The sequence below is a fragment of the Danio rerio genome, chromosome 21 (assembly GCF_049306965.1).
Source record: "Danio rerio strain Tuebingen ecotype United States chromosome 21, GRCz12tu, whole genome shotgun sequence".
NCBI lineage: Eukaryota > Metazoa > Chordata > Actinopteri > Cypriniformes > Danionidae > Danio > Danio rerio.
Genome location: NC_133196.1, coordinates 26,599,707 through 26,620,001, shown reverse-complemented (window position 1 = coordinate 26,620,001; position 20,295 = coordinate 26,599,707). Strand labels below are relative to the sequence as shown.

At 33.9% G+C, this 20,295-nt stretch overlaps 1 protein-coding gene across 1 annotated transcript in view; it reads right to left on the bottom strand.

The window, feature by feature from the left end:
• Positions 1–945: 945 nt before the first annotated feature.
• Positions 946–20,295, bottom strand: part of ddx10 (DEAD (Asp-Glu-Ala-Asp) box polypeptide 10) — a 51,229-nt gene continuing 31,879 nt past the window's right edge. The window contains exons 17-18 of the mRNA XM_001922185.8: positions 16,242–16,399; positions 946–1,243 (exon numbers count right to left, since the gene is read on the bottom strand). Coding sequence (XP_001922220.1) covers positions 1,036–1,243; positions 16,242–16,399 — 366 coding nt within the window. The 3' untranslated portion in view covers positions 946–1,035. The remainder of the gene's footprint in view (positions 1,244–16,241; positions 16,400–20,295) is intronic.

Here is a 20,295-nt window from a genome sequence, read left to right as displayed (position 1 = left end):
ATTAATATTTTTACAGAACTGTGACGTTGGGCTTAGGGGAGACTTTAAAAAAATACAATTTATGGTGTAATTTAATAAATAACATATAAAATAATACTTGGCGCAACTACTGTGGTTACATTACTGTTGAGTTTAGGGTTAGGGTAGATGTTAATAAATACAATTAACGGGAAATTTAATAAATAATATTAATAATTCTCGTTATCTTCTGTCCGCAATCATATCTGATCTAGCAACAACCCTATAATGGCTCAATCGTACCAAGCAGTCTATGCAAAATAATATTCATTCAGCTGTCTGACACTGGTGGATTGAGAGCACCAATCGACACAGTAAGTGTTCACAAGATCCTTTTCTTGTGAAACAGGTGTACATAAAAGTGTGTATTTTAATAGACACTTGTTCGCAAACGCATGTTAAACAGTCAAATAATATGTGCAATCTTTTATGGTCCTCTATTTATTAGTGCAGGATTGCAAACTTGTTTAAGGGGTGGTCCACTACGATATCATATTTTAAACTTTAGTTGATGTGTAATGTAGCTGTGTGAACATAAACAACATCTCTGACTGTAAGACGCTCAAAGTTCAATGCAAAGAGAGACATTGGCTTTTACAGAGTTAGCCTAGTAAAGCCTACAGCAAACAAAGTTTGAGGACTACAAAAAAATACAATCGTGGCTAGTGATATCACAAGGGCTTCAGGTTACGCGCATACACCACGAGCATACAGCCAGCACAACAAAGGGACGTGGCCAGAGGCGCTGTAATGTTATAGCAGAGATAGAGCTAAAATGCCGTCCAAATGCTGTTATTTTGACAAAGCTTCTTCTGTTTTTGTATTTGGGCTTAGAGAGAATTGCTCACAATTTAATTTTAATTATGTTCCTGAGAATTATAAAAATATATAGCTAGTATTTGACAAAGGCGAACTTAAAGAATCTCATCAAAATCAGAGTAACTTTTATTAGTAAAAGGAAAGTTTCAACTTATACAAGCACGATGAATAATTATAAACTGTGGTGGGGAAAGGGATCTAGCTGTGACTGGAGAGTAAATGCAGCACAAGCTCCTCGTCTTCAGCCAGTGAGAGGCCAGTGTCCAGAGCGGTGACTGTGGGCTCTGTCCTGGGCTTCTTTCTGCTTTTCTGTGTTGTTTGTTCTTCATCATCATCATCATCATCATCATCATCTTCATCCTCACTGCTGAAGCTTCTCTTTTTGCCACCAGCATCTGATGACTCGCTGGAAAGACAAATAGATTCATGATTAAACAAGATCAGCTCACGCGTGAGTTTCTCTCCATGCATGTGATTTTCGCTGGAAGGCTCACACTGCAGACTGTCATATAAAGTTGTAATCATGCTATAAAAGTTCCTCGCACAGACCAATCATCACCTAAAACCTCAAGGTATTGTTAGAAGCCACTGCCATACATATTCATTTTCTTTATATGTTTTTTGAAATATCAAAGGGACAGTAGCTGTTAAAGGGATAGTTCACCCAAAAGTGAAAATGTACTCACTTTTTACTCACCCCTCAAGTCTTTCAAAAACATTTTTTTATTCAGATTTATCTTTTAACAGTTTCTTTATTCTGCTGAACTCTAAAGTAAATATTTTGAAGAAAGCTGAAAAACTGTAACTATTGACTTTCATAGTAGGGAAAACACCCATGGAAGTCAGTGGATACAGGTTTCCAACATTTTTCAAAATATCTTCTTTCGTGTTTAACAAGAAATAAAATCATCATGTTTGCAACAAGTGAAGGTGAAAGAGTAAACCATGACTGAGTTTTCCATTTTGCATGAGCTTTAATCCCTCTAACTCCCATTTTACAAACTCACCCGGGAGCGTATTTTTGATTAAGAATATTATTTTAATGTAATAAAAGTAATAAAAGGCCACTTTAAAAAAGATTTGCATTATATTATATTTTTGGTGAATTATCCTTTTAAAAAGCAATTAAATTGTCAACATGTCATGAAATACAGAATTTTTTTCAGTACCATTGCTCCAGTCTTCAATGTCACAACATCAGAAATCACATTATTATGTTGATGTGTAACTTAATCATTTTGTACTAATTTTTTTTAACAATTACATGTTTAACTATGTAGAAAAAAAATATATAGATATATTATGTAAGATCTTTAGAGTAAGCAGTGCAACCAAATGGTGAAAATTAAAAATTCTATGAAGATTATTATTAATGCTGAACAAATATAGGTAGAACTCTAATCATCAATAATGTGCAAGACCTGAAACAGTGAGAGGCACCTTTTCTATGGACGCTTTTCACAAGACTGTTATGATGTGTTTAATGGTCATTATATTCTTTAATCCTTAACAGGTTTAATATTTAGATTTTTTTAAACGTTTGCACATTTATATGCATTTATGACTGAATTATGGCATCTTTGCTTCAAATAAGAAAAAACAAATTACCGCTTATGTTAGGTGTTTCTAATGCAGCGTCTATAGGGCTGAGAGTAAATATGACGTTATTCTCCCCTCTGGCTGCCGCCATCAGCCTTACACTATTTTTTCCCCATTTTTCTGAAAGTCTTGATAACACCATTGTTTTCTTTTAATATTTCAGTAAATAGAATTGTAAAAAATATTTGTTGTACTCTCCAATTCACTGCTCTCTAAATTTCACAACCATGACATTACAAACTAACAGACACCTCCTCACCATTTCTGTTTGTGACAAACTGACTGTTGAAGCAGTGCATTTTCAGATTTCAATTTAAGATTAGTCGGGCAAACTATTTTTTTCTTAATGACATGCACAGATGAATTGTTCACCACAAAACTATCAGAGTGAGCTAACAAAATTATATGGTTAGTTTTGATTTCTTGGCGACTTGGACTTGGGAACATTATTGTACATCAAGGGGTTTATCCCAATGAATAAATATCAAATATAAAATCAAATTAAAATGTTTTGGAATATTAATGCTTAAAAATAGAAGTGTCTTTAAAAGTATGTAGTAAAATATTATTCACTGTTATCATGGCAAAGATAAAATAAATCAGTTATTAGAAATGAGTTATTAAACTATTACTATCAAACTATGAATAACGTGCAAGATATGAAACAGTTAGAGACAACTTTTTTCCCATTTTCTATAGGCAGCAAGTGTTTTGCACACTGTTTAATGCTCTTGTGTTTTAACTGCCTGCTATGCCTTGCCTTTCTGTTGGAGTGCTTTGTGCACCTGCAGTTGAAAAAAAGTCAACTCTGTGCAGAAAAAGCTCCCGACATCATGCTCTACAGCACCAAGTTTGTTGATACAGGGGTTGCCTAGCAACATAGAAAATGTAGCACACTGCACTTCTGAATTCAACAGAAATGAAGAACAGAAAAGAGCGTTCAGTTTAACCGGCTGCTAATGTTGACTCTTTGAAAAAGTTTTAAATAATTGCGTGAAGTGCTTTTTTGTATTCCTTTGATAGGAGACACCTTGAAAAATAATTAGGCACATTTATTTTAAATACACTTATTGCCTTTGCCTAGAGGACAACTTCATTAATTCAGTGTCCCTCATACTGTCTGTAAACACAAGATGTCTTGTGATGTGCTACTGTAGCTTGATCTTTTAATGAAACAGCAGTTTCCAGCTGTCGATCTGAGACCATGTATAGCACGAACATGTGCTGAGCAAAGAAGGACTTTCCTTGAAACTTCTTTGAAGAACCTGCATTTGCAAAACAAGGCATTAAACATTTCCCGCAGGACCTCTGATGCGCCAAAGCGTTTGCAGAAGCAATCAACTGAGATACCAGGAGGCCTTAACAATTCCTATCGCCAACATGCACTGCATTTTAAGGATATCTGTGTGCAGCTGAGGTGAATGGGGCTTTTCGATGGATCCGCCTGTGAGGGTGACCTTGATAGTTAATGCAGACAATTCCTAACTTAATTAAAAGAGTTAAGGCTAGAATAGTGCGCTCATGCACATCCAGGGCAACTAATACCATTAAAGTCCTGTCAAGAGACTCTGAGGTGTGAAAAGCAGTGCTCCGGTCTGGTCCAGTCACATTTATAGCAGGAGCCAAAAATCGGCTGCGTGTAAAGGAAATGTTACTGGACTTTCACGGTTTCTGGAGTTTTACAGAATCAATAGTACGCTTATTTCGAGGTGTTCAATTATGGAAAGTGGCAGGTTTTCCTTTACACTCTTTCAGTGAAAAATCCTGAGTGCAAGACTGTTTAAAGTATGTTTAGATGAGGAAGTCATAAGGTTTCTCAAACCTTTTGTTATAGCTCATAAGAGGCCATGCATAATACACTGGCAATGTTTCCATTCACCTCTTGTATGCAAATTTTGGAATATTGCATAAAAAAGTCAATATGTGCATAAATATAGACCTTTTTATCCAATAAGAAAAAATGTGCACAACTACATTCATTCATTCATTTTCCTTTGGCTTAATCCAGGGGTCAGCAACACATGCCACATGCGGCTATTTAGCGATGCCCTTGCGGCTCCCTGAAGTTTTTTCAAAAATGTTCAAAAAGATGGGGAAGGTTAGTATATATATTTTTTTAATATGATTTCTATTGGAGGACAAACATTTTTAACGTTTTCAAATGCTGTAAAAGTGTGTAGAATTAATATTTAATTTCAACATTTCTGTCAACGAAGATTTGCGTCATAGCCTGCAACACAGGTTTCTATCAGCAGGGCGGGATGCCGGGCAGGTGGCTGTTGTAAACAAACCGGGAGATAATAAAGCATTGAAAACAGTTCACAGATGGTGACTACATAAAGGAGTCATTCATCAACATAATAGAACACCTATTTGCAGACTTCAAAAACAAAACCAAGATAATACAAAAAATTAAAGATATACCTCTCTCCGCTAAGACAGTGAAGGAAAGGGCTATTAAAATGGCAGGTAACATCACTGATCAGCAAACCAAGGACATTAATTCAGTGCCAGCATACTCAATTGCCTGTAATGTGACCGATATTCAATGCGCTTTTATGCATGAACTCTGATGGGCCGAAAGAAGAAATGATCAAATTAATATCACTGAAAGACCAGAGGCTGTGCTGAAGTGTTTAAATGACAACGAAATAAACACCAACCACCTGATTTCAGTGGCTATTTAATCATGAAGGCTCATTATGTATTTGTAGCCAACTTAGTCATTTTTATAGGCTAATATAGCTACTATAGATACATACAGCATGTGTTTCCTTCATTATAAGGCTTATATAAGGCTTTACATTTTTTGCGGCTCCAAACATATTTGATTTTTGTTTTTTTGGTCCAATATGGCTCTTTCAACATTTTGGGTTTCCGACCCCTGGCTTAGTCCCTTTATTTATAAGGGGTCACCACAGGGGAATGAACCGCCAATTTATCCAGCATATGTTTTACACAGCGGATGTCCTTTCAGTTGCAACCCAGTACTGGGAAACACTCATACACTCTCGCATTCTCATACACACTCATACACTAATGCCAAATTAGTTTATTCAAATCACCTATAGCGTATATCTTTGTACTGTGGGGGAAACCAGCGCACCCAGAGGAAACCCACGCCAACACGGCAAGAATATGCAAACTCCACACAGAAATGCCAACTGACCCAGCCAGGACTTGAACCACTGACCTTCTTTTTGTAAGGTGACAATGCAGTTCCATCATGCACATCAAAAAGTCATTGTTGTGATAACAAAAATGGGCACAATGGGACAGCTTTAACAGACAAACCAGCAGATCAAACACATTGTAAAACATCTGAAATGTTGTTTTGGTCATTTTAAAATCCCTTAATCAAGGTTTGCCATCAAAGTGGTTCAGTATTATTACCTTCCAGAACCATCTCGAGGGGCTGCACTTTTAAAGCAAGGTCTCTTGCCTCCTAAAGCCACCACATGTTCCTTGCATTTCGTCATCTTCAAAGACAAAGATGCAGGTAGTTTACTATGGCTGCATTTACACCGCATAGTTCAAGTGACCCAATTCCAAATTTTTTCTCCAATGTGGCACAGATCAAATATGGCCCATGTATGTGTATTGTACTTGTTCATATGTGAAAATGTATCCGTTATGAATCGGATCTGTTTCCTCCTGTCTGCACTCTGCAGTGTAATAGATAGATCAGGTAGTAATAGGTAGATCAGATTTTCACCTGTCAATCAGGCATTGGATGATTACCGTTTTTTAAGGTTTACCGCGGTTTGAAAAAGTCAAGGTTTTAAAACCATCCAAATTTTCTGTAATATATTTTATTTATATATTTTTAGAACAACAATAAAAGCAGAAAGAATATCTGAAGATGCTGTTTTAAATTGTGAAGAAATCTGTTTTTAAAACTAATGAAGAAAGCAGAATTCAATTATTCATTTTTCATTATTTAGCCTGACATATTTACTGTTTCAAAACATTTAAAATCTTTCAAAAAATAAAATATATCGTTTTCAAAGGGGAACAAAGTTTTAGTTTTTTACTTAGACTTTTAAAGAGAATATATTTTAGAGCAGTAATCACAATACCGTGATATTGTGATATTTTTTTCCAAGCTTATCATACCGTTAGAATCTTGTACCGGCCCATGCCTACTGTCAATGCGAGTCACGGATCATTAAAAACCATAGCAAATAACGTCAACTCTGATGCATTCTTTATGGAACAGACTTCAGCAGAATCCCAAACCTTCGATATTTTACACGATGACTTTTAAAAAAGCTTTTATATTGTCATGTAGCACAAGTATTTAAGCATGTTAACGAGAGAACATGAGCACAACATCCGCCAAGTAAACAATATAAACTAATATTAAACTCTTGCATACAAAACGTGCATAAATCACGATATGGATATGATAATAAAATCCCCACTGGTTTAAAAAAGCCTCAAATAGAGAAATATGGAAAAATGAGAACTTTTCTGTCATAAACTATAGCAAAACAACTTGTCAAAATGAAAATAAAAAACTGAAATCCTAAGAAAAGATTAAATACAGGAACAGAGAAAAGTTCGCTCCTTTATAATTAGCTTTCAGTCTTTTTTTCCTGCTCATTTCAGCTTTTGCCTTGTAAATGCTATAGACTGTAAAAGATATGGATGTAGTATCCATGACGTCACTCATAGGTTTCTTAATACCGCAAAAGAAGCTTCACGTAAGCATGGCCAACCATCGCCATTTTGTTTGCTTGTCATCGCACTGAACAAGGGCCAAGAGTCGAAGTATGAGCAAAGCTACAGACACCTGATAGAATTTTGCTTCGACAGGCTTTTCTTAAAGAGAAATACTTAATTCTTCATTATCTGCAACTCGTTTGTGTTTTGACCACATGTGCTTGGTTGTACACTACATCAATAAAGTGTTTAGACTTTTGAAAACACTGTTATAATACATTGAGCCACGAAGCATTGATCTTATGATGCCTTTCTGCAGGTGGAAAATGCAGAAAATGTTAGTAATGTTAGTAAATGCAAGGTTTCCCAGAGATGGGTTGAGGCTGGAAGGGCATCCGCTGCGTAAAAACTTGCTAAATAAGTTGGCGGTTCGTTCCGCTGTGGCGACCTCGAAAAAATGAAGGGACTAAGCTGACAAGAAAATGAATGAATGAATGAATGAGTAAATGCAAGGCTATTAATGAAATCTTGGCGTAACACTGTATGACAACATTTCAGATGACTGTTCTAGAGCCTACAGCTAATCAATCTGTCAGATTCTGGAGTGCATTACAGGTCTAAAGAAATTTATAAATGATAAATTGTTTTAAATAAAACAAATACATTTATAGAGATGGTATAAAAGTATATAATTGGAAAATGGAGGCAACTTAAACGGTTTGTGAGCAAAATTAAGTAAACACAGCATGCCATAGTATCTGATAATTGTAGGAAATAATTTCATAAGGCAATGGACTGTGTAAAGCCACAAAAACAAAACAAAAATACTATGTAAATGCCGTGTTCAGCAGCTAATCAGCCGGAATCAGCTGAGGTGACGAGACAGCGACCAGTGAGACCTAGCTGTCACTCGCGTGGCCACGCCCCTAATCATGCAGACTTAACAAAACGGATGAGTTATAAAAAAATTCACCCCCTAACAGTTGTCATGAAGGGTAATATTAGCTATATAAACTAAAACCATCTTTTGTACCAGGCTGTAAACATGTTTTTATCAGCTGTAAATTTGGCCAATTTACCATTTCGGTCAGAAATCATTTGGATCTCCTGCTTCCTGCCCTCTAAATGCAAGTCGATGAATTGCAGTTTTAGTTACTTCCGTAATGGCTTCCCGAGGGAGAGCAGGAGGCTGTTCCTTTGGTTAAATGCAGACAATCGGATACAAGTAATTTTTTAAAAATTATGTAAGCAGGTCATCAAAAAAAAAAGAAATAAATAAAATCAGATAGTCACAAAATCGGAATCAACCATCAAGAACTGCAGTGTAAAATGCAACCTATGTAAGAAAAAAGGCATGCAGTGGCTTCTCCTACAGCAACAAAATCCTTTTTTTTTTGATATTACACACCAGTTTATGGCATGTGACAGGATGCGACAATTATGTTCTCTTTGACTCAATGGGTGCTTTATTCACAAATGCTGTATGCTATATTCCAGTTTTGTGCATATGTTTAATTCACATCTTTGGATGGAAACGTAGCTAGTGAAGATAAACTAGAGCTCAATCTACAATTTCATTGCAAACTTTGAGACTTAAAAGGAGTAAAGAAGCACTTTTTAAAAGTATATTTCATGTATTCTGAAGCAACTATCACAAAAAAACTGTAGGTCAGGGTGTATGTTTACAACGGGTATATGCACACCCTGATCTGGATGCAGAAATTTACCAGCAATTTTCCGGAAAGGTCTTTATGTGTGAACAGGCCATTTTTGAAAATACTGGTAAATTTGTTCTGCCAATTTTCAGGAAAGAGAAGTTGTAACATTACCGGTAATAGCTGCTAGATGTTAGTCAGATAATGTTTCTATGTTCCTTCTTAATGCCTTAAATCAGTGGTTCTCAAACTTTTTTCACCAAGTACCACCTTAGAAAAAATTGTCTCTCCAAGTACCACCTTACGACGCTATTTTTTAACCAGTATTAAAAAAATAGCGTCATAGGCCTAATTAAGCAGCTACAGGTGTGCACAGTTTAAAAATGATGCAGATTAATTCCTATTATTAAGAATATGTATTATTATCAGTCACTTTAAACATTTGAAATAGTCTGAACATTAACTGTGCTTGCAGATTAAAAAAAAAAGTTTTTGTTAAAATGTGCTTTTAAAAGTTCATTAAAAATGGCGTTGTTCTTAAAAAGTAAAAAGAAAACTGCTGTACTTAAATCTAAAGCATTCATTGTAGCCTATTCATCAAAAGCTGGAGATGTTGCTTTTACCTTATAAATATAGGCTATATGTCACATTCCTACACTTTCAGACAAATCTTGAAATATATGTTAAATGTACATATGACAGGGTTCATACAGGCACAGCCTAATGAAAATCAATTCCAGCACCTATATTTTTTTTCAAGACTGACATGTATTGAAGACCTGAAAAGTATTCTCAGCAACCCATAAAACATTGCATAGGAATATATACAAATAAAAAACATAAAAAATAATATTTATTAATCATATATTAATAATATAATAAACCTGCAGTAAATGCTTGTGAAATCTTTTTTGTACTCAAGTAAAAATACTATTACACTGCTAAAATAACACAAATTTTAGTAAATAATATTAATATTAGGTAAAAGTACAAAGTACTCTTTTAAAAAGTACTAGTTGGTTACTTTTGAAAAAAAAAATCTGATTTTCATTATGAAATCACTTTTTTACGTGGAAACCTGATTGAATGGTTTAATTGCTTAAATCCCAAAGCTACATGTATAGGAAATTGCACTAACAAAGAAAGTATGGTCGATTTTTCCTTTCATGACAATTAATCTTTTTCAATAGCACTGGTAAAACTACCAAATAATCTTTAAGGCCATGGAGACACTTTTTGCCCATTTTTTAAACGATATTTACAAGCTTTGAAAGGTTTAATTGAAGTATATGGTAAAAATATTTAATTTAGCCTTTTATTTACATATTTTACACTATTTTTCTTTACAATATGGCAAATTTGTTTCTTAAAAAGCTGTACATCACATGTAGATTTTATTTTACATTTAACCTAATCTAAAATAGAAACTTTTAAAAAAATACAAGTACACTGTCAGTAAAAAAAATTAATAAAACAAATGACTTCATTTTACTTGAGGTATTTGAAATATGACAACACTACATTTATCAAAGCAGTGCTTTAAGAGCCTTATTGTTAATTTTGATAAATAAACAATAAGTAACAACGGATTGCTTTGACCTGTAATGCTTTAAGACAGATCAGAATACAGCTAAATGTGTAAATCACACAAATACCTCATCCAGAAACATTTCCAGCATAATTCTTTTGTCGTAAAGAAAAAAAAAAAAAAAAATTCCACCTTTGCTAAAAGTAAGTTTCACTTCACAACACATAAGAAGACCATTAGCATTGTCATCGATCATGTATCAATCTATTTCTAAATACTTAATAACTTTGAATACTTTTGACTAAATTTAGTCAAGGAGCAAAGATAAATAATGTCTACTTTAATAGTGGAAAGATCGCGATTGTATTCAATCTGAGCACACGGGCGATCCTGAGAGGACTTGCAGTTAATTTGAAAAAAAAAGCCTATTTAAAAGCTCACATATCTGTTTTTGCGATTTGCGTACATGAATGCGCTCTCATGTTAAAATAGAGCACTCGCCACATTTGCAGAAATGAGTTATTGCGCAATACCTCCATTCCCGCGCCGCCATTCAGACTGTGTTTAGAGGAGTGACAGGTCAGAGGCGAGAGACTGGCTGTCGGAGAGCGAAACGTGTTTGTAGATCATCAAAAAGGCAGGAAATATGTCCGCGGTTTAATTACTCTGCTAGACATCTCTATAGTGAAAACATCCGAGAAGCATTAATCCAACAAAACATTTGTTTTTAAGTTGTTTTTTCTGTCTCTGCAACACAGAAAGCATTTGTCCCGCCCTTACGTTTTACGCAACTAGACAAGGTCGACTGTGATTGGCCATTTTTCATGTCAGTCAAATCACGCTTCAGAATCAATTCTTAAACTTCGGGAAATGATTTATAACAGCTTATGACACAATGCACTAAAATAAACATTCTAAGCACAGCGTTGTGATCGTACGCTTCACAAAACAGCCAATGCTGATCACATCGATGTTATATTACGCATTAAAGGATTAAAAGTGTTAATTGTTTCTTTCATTGTTCAGCGGTTCCTCCGCGTACCACTAGGAGGAAGCCCGCGTACCACAGTTTGAGAACCACTGCCTTAAATGGTGTAAAAAATTAGCGATAAAATGCTTATGATAAGCCATTGTTTGGCTTTCTTCAAGCTCTGCTTCCTTCAGTTGCTTGACGCATGTGCTCTGAAGCCGGTGCACATATAATGTACATCTCTACACGTGAAAGTGTTCCTCTATATGTTTTAATCGAAGTTGTTCACAATACTTTTCCATCCACAGAGTTTGTAATGTAGTCAAATGTTTATAAATACAAGTGCAGCCATTTAAAGCAGATTTTTGCTTAATGATGTCAAAATTTACTGGTATTCTGCAATGGATGTGTGAATGGTCTTTTTCGGAAAAGTTCCATAACGTCCTCGCCTGTGTGAACAGCACTTCTTTGAATATACCTGTAAAGTTGTTCTGGAAATTTTCCGTATATCTACTGTTATCACTGTGTGAAAGGGGCTAAAGACAAACACAGTCATATTTACTGTATATTTTAGGTACACAAAAGTGTTTTTGGAGCTTTGTATGATTACAGTTGGTGCATAGAAGTCACATGGAATGTGACCAATATTTTTGGTTCTTTTTCTGGACTTTGAATGTCTTGTGGCCATTGTCTGTGGAAGGTCAGAGAGCTCTTGGATTTAATCTATGATATCTTAATTTGTGTTCTGAGGAAGAAAGAAAGTCTCAGCGCAACGGAACGCATGAGATCGAGTAATTAATAACACAATTCTCATCTTTGGCTGATCTACTAAGTTTGCTTGCTTTAACCACAGATTTTTTTGTTGTCATCTTTCTTTTTGCATTGTGGTTATTTTATTTAAACACTGTTCTAAATGCATGATATAGCCACAACTAAAAATCCTTAAAATAGTGAATGCCAAGTTTCATAATTTCTGGATATTTCTGGTCAGTGCCAATTGTTCATATGTTGTCCTCTAATTTTGTTCGTCACTGTATGTTGGCTGACTGAGACTATTATGTACATACTCTGTGTATATTAGAACTGTACAATATATCATTTGAGCATCGATATCACAATGTGTACATCCTTAATAACCACATCACAGGATTAAACTATTTATTAAATATCAATATTTTTATTTAATTATATAATGATCACCATGTTATTTTACATTCAATTGTTCAATTTCTGTACTTAGATACTGGTGGACTCACCAGAAAATTATAAATCACTATTTATTTATTTATTTTTGCTTGTAATTTGTTAAAATTTATGCAGATGCACAGCATAGAACAATACTTTATCCCAGTTGGTCTAAATTAATGATTTATTTTCAAGTAGAGATATTCAAATTATCTTGTGTAATTGTATTCATATGGCAAAATATATCACAGCAAAACAAAATTTCACAAAGTCCTTTTTCCCAGTATCGTGAGCCCTAATGTATCTCGTGGCCAAGTTATTTGTTAGAGATCTCATCCAATGTGGCTCCTGCAAAGCTTTTTTACATAATGTAACCATGAGGAAACCAGAAAGGATGTCAGATTCAGCACCGCATTTAATTAAGTTAGAAGGACTTAAATGGTCCAAACTTAATGAAATGAGTTAAGACATGATTGGCGCACTCATGTACATCCAGGACAACTAATCTCATTAAAGACCTGTCCAGAGATGGTGCTCAGACCACCTGGAGGTGAGAAAATCTATCTTCTGGTCTATAACCGTCAGGGCTGCATCTAGCTCACACCATTAAGCTGTTAAGGGCTTGTGGTCGTACAGAGTTTCAAATCACCGGAAATGTCTAATTAGCTCAGTGACTCGAGTCGGGTCTTTAAAATGGACTCGTGCAAAATAAATAAATAAATAAATAAAGACACTGGTAAAATATGAACATTGAATGGATAATTCTCTCATAAAATAAAAAAATGCTATCTTCATTTACTCATTAAATTTTAGGAAGTCAATGTCAACCAAAACTTACCAACATTCTTGCTCTACAGAAACAAAGGCTTGTAAAAATAATAGGATGGTTTAGCAGTTTTTGTATGTTTTGTTTCCTATTACTGTATATATAAACACTTTTTAACTCATCTTTTGGTGATAGAGCTGCTTATTTTAGGTAAAAAAAATAAATGACTGTGATGTAAAATAAGTGTGTGAATGTGCTTTATATAAATCTGTATACAAATTCAGCTTGTTCTCTACACAATAATAACTATAATTACTTAAACTAGAAATAGATAATTATATATATTAATACATGATATATTTTAAAAGACCAAGGCAATTTTATTTCAGAATAAAACTATCAATTAAGAAAAAAAAAACAATAAAAGAACTAAAATTAACACCAAAATATGTCATCTTATTTTTCCCTTTTACGAAAATAAATATTTTATCACCATCACTTAAAAAAACATAATAAAATAAAAACAGGTAATAAAAACTGTGACTGTGATTTATTTATTTATCTGTGCTTGTTGTTTGGCTACACAATTTTTAAACAATTGATTTTATATAAATATATAATAACTACATAAAAAATGCAATTATCATTAATAATTGAAAGCAAAGACTATACTATAAATAAAAAAACTACAAAAATAGTTAGCGGTGTAACGGATCACAAATCTCACGGTTTGGATCACATTATGTTTTTTTAGTCACTGATCGGACCATTTTTTTTTTTATATCAGCCAAAAAGGGGAGGAGACAAATGTGATTTGCTTTCTATTTATTACAAAAATAGTACTGCAAGACTCTTTTTGGTTTTAACAAATAGAACTTAGAACCTATAATTTTATTAAAAACAAAATGAAGAAATAATCAGCTGAATAAAAATAAATTGTAAAAAATTCAATACTGTGAAAAATGTACTATTACTACTACTGTTTCTGATAACACTAAATGTATAAATCTAGCATAATTTGTAAGAATTAAAATTTCATAAGAATTATTCAGTGGCATATTTTTGAAGGCTGGTTGTCATCACCTTTTTGTTAAACAATGTAATTGCTACCTACAACTTTTGACATGACAACATTTTTGAGTGATGTTAAATATATTTGAAGGTGATTTCAGTCTTTTTAATAAACATCTTTTTTTTTTAATCTAAAATATAAACTGTTACCCCAGTACTTCTGTGTTATTTGACTGTTTGTAACTTCATAACTAACTCAAAAGACTAAAGACTCAATTTCTTTCTTGATTTTAGTGTTTTTCAAACAGATTTGAATGCTGCGATTTGAAGGATTAATAAACATTGCAAATCACAATCATTTATAATTTATGTTGCGTGGGTGTTGAGATCCCGATCTTTTAATGATTAATTGTGCAGCATACACTGAACGCATTAATGCAGGGTAAACAAGCAGTGACAGAAAACCCAATTTAACCTAGGAAACCCACCACATCCCGAATAACCTACCACAACTTATTCTGTCATTATTATATTTTACAGGAAAGCCTAAATACTTTCATACATGTATTTTGAATGATGTGAGAGGTGATCTCTCTGCGATCGTTACAAACTTTGGATTAATCTACCAGTGAAAAAAAATTATTAATCCGCGGGCCATGTGTGTTCCGAACCATGGGTAGTGATTCCATTACACCCCTAAAAATAGTGTATACTAATATTCTGCATAATTATAGTATTTATATTTATGATTGAAAACACTGGATCATGAGCTGCTCATGCGCAAGTGAATACAGTGCTGCACTACACTATATTGCCTTCAAAATTAAACCACTCATTCATTTCATCTTAACAGCACTCCTTCCTTTAAGAAATGTTCCTAAAAATATGTACAACATCTTGCTATTCTGAACAGAAAGCGCTGGTGGTGGCAAAAGTGAGACAGGGCCAAAAAGATCCCATTAGATTTATGAAGGAGGGGGGTGGTCTGTCACAACAGTAAAGCAGGAGGACAGAAACCGCAACAGGGAAGAGCTCAGGGTTAGAGACGCCCCTGGCTCCGATCCCGAACAGCAGCCTTCAATATGACGGAAGAGAAAGTGAACGAGCAAGCCAAAGGAAGAGGAAGAAGGAGAGAGATTTATCAGATTTTCAGCAGCGGAGCCTCTCCTGCATTCAGTAAGTGTAGCCATGCAGTAAACACCCACACCAAGTCATTAATCAGAGGAGCTGCTGCTGTCTGTGCTGAATCACCTGCACCACTACACTGCAAGTGTTTGTGTCGACGACTGTCCTAATGTGCCGACATGAATGAATGACGGAAAAACAGAGTCATAAAACTGCAGGCTGACAGACAGAAAAGTAGGAGAACAGTGGACGTGATTGGGTTTTACAAGAGCAGAGTCAAAAGAAAGAAAAGGAAAAAAACACACAAAACGTATGGTCCATCCTCTCACTTCTAAATCTTGCCGTAATTATGCATTTTATGGATTATCTACAGCCAGCTAAAGGATCTGCACTTAACGCTACCATGGGGGAAAATAAATCACCATGAATCATAGAGGGATTCCTCCTGCGAGAGGCAATTCTGTACAGAAAGAGCACCGGATCAGCACGCCTGAGCCTAATCGAACGCTACAAACTCAATACAAGCGGAGAGAGCTGTGAAAGCCGAGGCGGTAATTAAGTATCAGAAGAATCAATTCCTCATTTCGAAATAATTACGAGCTCGTGATGTGGTGTCGGACTGATTGGCTTGATTTACCGCCATAATGGTTTTTTTCCACTAGTACAAAGCGCTGCATACCTCCGCAGCACAATGAGCAGAAAATATGATATTTGGTTCAGCGCTCAGAAATAGGCATTCAATTAGAAGACGGCGCACAATTAGAAAATTCACATTTCAGATGATCAATATGTGTTAGGCCACATCCTTTGCCATTTTTACGCTTCTTGAAAAGTAAAGCTGGATTTCAGATGTTTGAGAGATGAAAATAATGTACAGCATTTGAAAAGCTTCACTCTTACCCATCTTCCTCAGAGGACTCGGAGTTGTGCACTTTGTCCGGGTCAGGAAGAGTGCTGGGGTCAAATTCTTCATCAGCACCTGACAGATATGCTACCACCTCCTCTTCATCCTCGTCATCATCATTATCGTCGTCATCACCATCAGCTTTCCTTTTCTCCTGTGTGACAATTGGAATACTTCAATTACATGCAGTACTTTAATCCAGCATGCATCTTTAAAAAAAGTTTATTTATCAAATACGATATCATTTAAACAAATAAATACATTATTTTCTATTCACTCTGTTCCAAACTAGCTTGTTTACACTATTCTTTGGTTTATTTTCAGAGATCACAAAAAGGATTGAGCAAAGCTGTGATTGTCAAACGCATCTTGTAAGAGAAGCATGGTTGTGTGATCAGAAGCAAGTCTTTCTTGAAAGTCAGAGGACACTTACATGAGCAAACTATAAAACACCAACAAAAAAACCCTTTAAATCCCCATAGTGTTTATTATAAACAGAAGTTCTAACTGCTTTCAATGATTTAGATTGACTAATTATCAAATGACTATGACATAATTTAACAGAACAATTTATTTTACACACTTAAGTTTTTAAGGGTGTCTAAAGAAAAACTTGAAGGACTGTTCATGTGACATGACATGACACCTGTAATGAATATAAAGGAGAATTTATGCACGCTTATGACAACTGTCATTAGGTGTCATTCGCTCAGTTATGTCATTTTAAACGCAAATATAAAATAGTTTGAAATGTCTTTGCTAGGACAACTAGACATAAATTAATACAAAATAACAACTTAAAATTACCAATAGTCATAAATCTGTCATTAACATGATCGTCACAAGGCCATTAAAATTATGTCATGAATAATTTTCTAGACACATCTTTATGGCATTTGCACTGTAATTCCTATTGTGTTGGGTTAAGTCCTATTCTGAAGCAGGAACAAATTTAGTACCCCCAAAATCCATTCCTAGAATTGAAATAATGCTAAGTTCTTAGAATATACCAAAAAGCGGGTAAATATTTATTATGAATTGTTCCTCCACTGCAAAAGCCCCTATTGCCCTTCTTGAGACTATAGGAAATATTTCACATCCTGTTTAAGGGACACATCTTGTTAAATTGGTTTTTGATCATTTGCAACCAAACAGTGTCTTTTTTTTCTCCCTTGGTAGAATCGATTCCAGCTCAGTCTCTGTTGTTTAAAAGTTTCTGACCTTGGGTCGAACACAACCAGTTTTATTTTCCCAATACCCCGCTCCACTTCAATATGACTTCTTGTGGCCTCAGGCAAACTTTTTAATCCTGGTACGGTCAGTGGAGTGTGTATGACCCTATGTTTTGACCTTTTCTTTGGTTTGGGTAAGACATAAAAAAAAAAACGAGTGTCTTTAGCAAAACGCTTTCTCCCACAAAAACCAAAACATGAAACTACATTAACTAATATATTAAGCTTATTTAAACAAATTGGCCAGAATTGGGAAACGTTCTGTGCCAGCCTTGCATTTTGGTACAATCTATTTCACATAAATGAACAAAATGAAGTTAACACAAACTGAAGTGTTGTTGGTCACTTTATATGAGTTAGTCAAAGCCCATCTGTCTATGTGGGCGGCACTTGGGCTGAATAGTCTATAATGTAGGCCAGTCTTTGACATCAGAAATGTGGTTATGGGGCACCTGCATGTCTGTGCACTGGGCTGATATGGAGTCTGTTCAGGTACAGGTTGTTCTGCATTCAGTGGTGCTTCTGCTTGTGTTGTAATCTAATCATGTTTTGTGAGACCCATTTGAATTCTGCTGACAAACCTGCGCTTTGAACGGGCTCGTATATGTGCACCGAATAACACCAGAGAATGAGAACAGCCATAAAAGGAGGTCAGTAATGAAGTTTCTTGAATAAAACAAGAACTTAGAACAGCAAACTACATTTGGAAAATACACTAACGCTATAATAAAACAAGACACCATCATAATTATAAGAGGTTTTGGGTCAGCAAGATGTGTTTATGTAGCAAGGAAGAATCCATTAAATTAATCAAAAGCGACAGCAAAAACTTTGTGTCTTTAATGTCTGCAAAAATTTACATTTTAAATAAATGCAGATGAAGTTCATATCTATAAAGTAATAATAAACTATGAATAAACTGTATCAATCATTTTTAAAAACGTGACTTTCTTTTAAATATATATATATAAACATTTTTTTTTACCATATTTTATTTTACCATAAAGTAATTCCAGCGTAATGGTAATGATGTGACATTTGCAGGAAAAACTCAAAACATACACAACCGGTCAAAAACTTAGGGTCAGTTTTAATTAAATTTTATCATGTTGTTTTTTTTAAGAAAATGATTCTTTTTATCAAAATGGCATTTATAAAATGTATAAAAATTGTTAAATGTTTATTTTAAATGCATACCTATTGTATGTAGTTTCAAATGAAATGATTACTTCAGTCACTATTGCTTTTATTACTATTACCATTAATAATAATAATAATGTTAACAATAAAAATATTAACAATAAAATATTTAATATTGGAGTGATTTCTGAAGACTAAAGTAATGAAGCTGAAAATTAAATTATAGGCTACTTTTGAACAGTTATTGTATAGTGCAATACCGCTTCACAATTTTACAAGTTGTTCTGTATTTTTTTATAAAATAAATGCAGCCTTGCTGAGAAGGAGAAGCTTTATTTTAAAACATTTAAAAATCCTACTGACCCCAAACTTTTGCCCGGTATTGTACATTCCCATAGAAAGTATATGTTAACATTATATTGAAACATCTGGTTCTATTTTCCAAAACAGCTAACCACAGAATTAAAAAATATCAATCTGCAAATGTTTTTTAGCATGCAAATAACAAGCATTCGTTATGGATGTGACCAAAAAAGTTTGACCAAAAGAGTTTACAGTATAAAAAATTCGTGAAACACTGTGAATTAAACTGCACAACTGCAAAACAACGCTAATCAAAAGGATAAGAGTTGGCTCGCTATAGAACTAAAAGGATAGATTTTATTTTATTTTACATTTTTGCTTTCATGAGGAAAACTCTTTGTTATAGATGTGACATAGCCACTTATGTGACTTTGGTAAGTCAAACATACTTTTTAAAAACCTTGACAGAGACATTTCAGTATTTTACAGTACTGTAAATTACAAGCCTACAAAAAAAAAAAAAAAAAAAAAAAAACAGAAGGGTTTCGCTATTTTGGTGGAAAAAAAAAAACTTTTTTCATGGCAAGGTTTGGCAACATTTGTATAGAATTGCTTTATAAAATACTTGTATAATCTGTCTTATGTGTATAGTTTAAGCATTTTATTTTATTGTATAGTAAATGTTAGTTATGACCTAATATATAAACCTAATGCAGCCTTGGTTAACATAAGCAAATGTATTAACATTTGAACAGCAGCACTTGTTCACTGTAAACAAACTATAACTTTGAATAAATATTTAAAAGATGAACAAAAAAATCTAAATTTTTTTTTTTAATTTTTTAAATTTAAAAGCATATATATATATATATATATATATATATATATATATATATATATATATATATATATATATATATATATATATAAATAATTTTCACTCAAAATTAAGTTCACTAAATGTACAGTGCTCAACAAATATGAGTACACCACTCCCAAATCCATCTTTTAAACTCATATTTTTTATATAGTACTATATTTGTGCATATACATTAGATTAGTCAGTACTCAAGCCAAACCTCAAACCTGGACCTTATCTAACAAAATAACTTTCGATATTGGTCCAAAGCTAGTACAGCCAAATTTATATTATAGAAAAATATTAAATACAAATTTACAAAAGAGGAAAAATCAAGAGAAGCATAAAAATCTAAAAGTTTAGCTGAAATTTTGTAGGTTGTAATTTATTTTTGCATTTTTTGCTTGAATTTTATTGTATTATCTTTCAATTTCTTAATATGTTTGGTGACTAAAATATTATTGTAATAATTATATCTGTTTAATAAATCTGTTTTGTTTAAATGCACCAAATGCA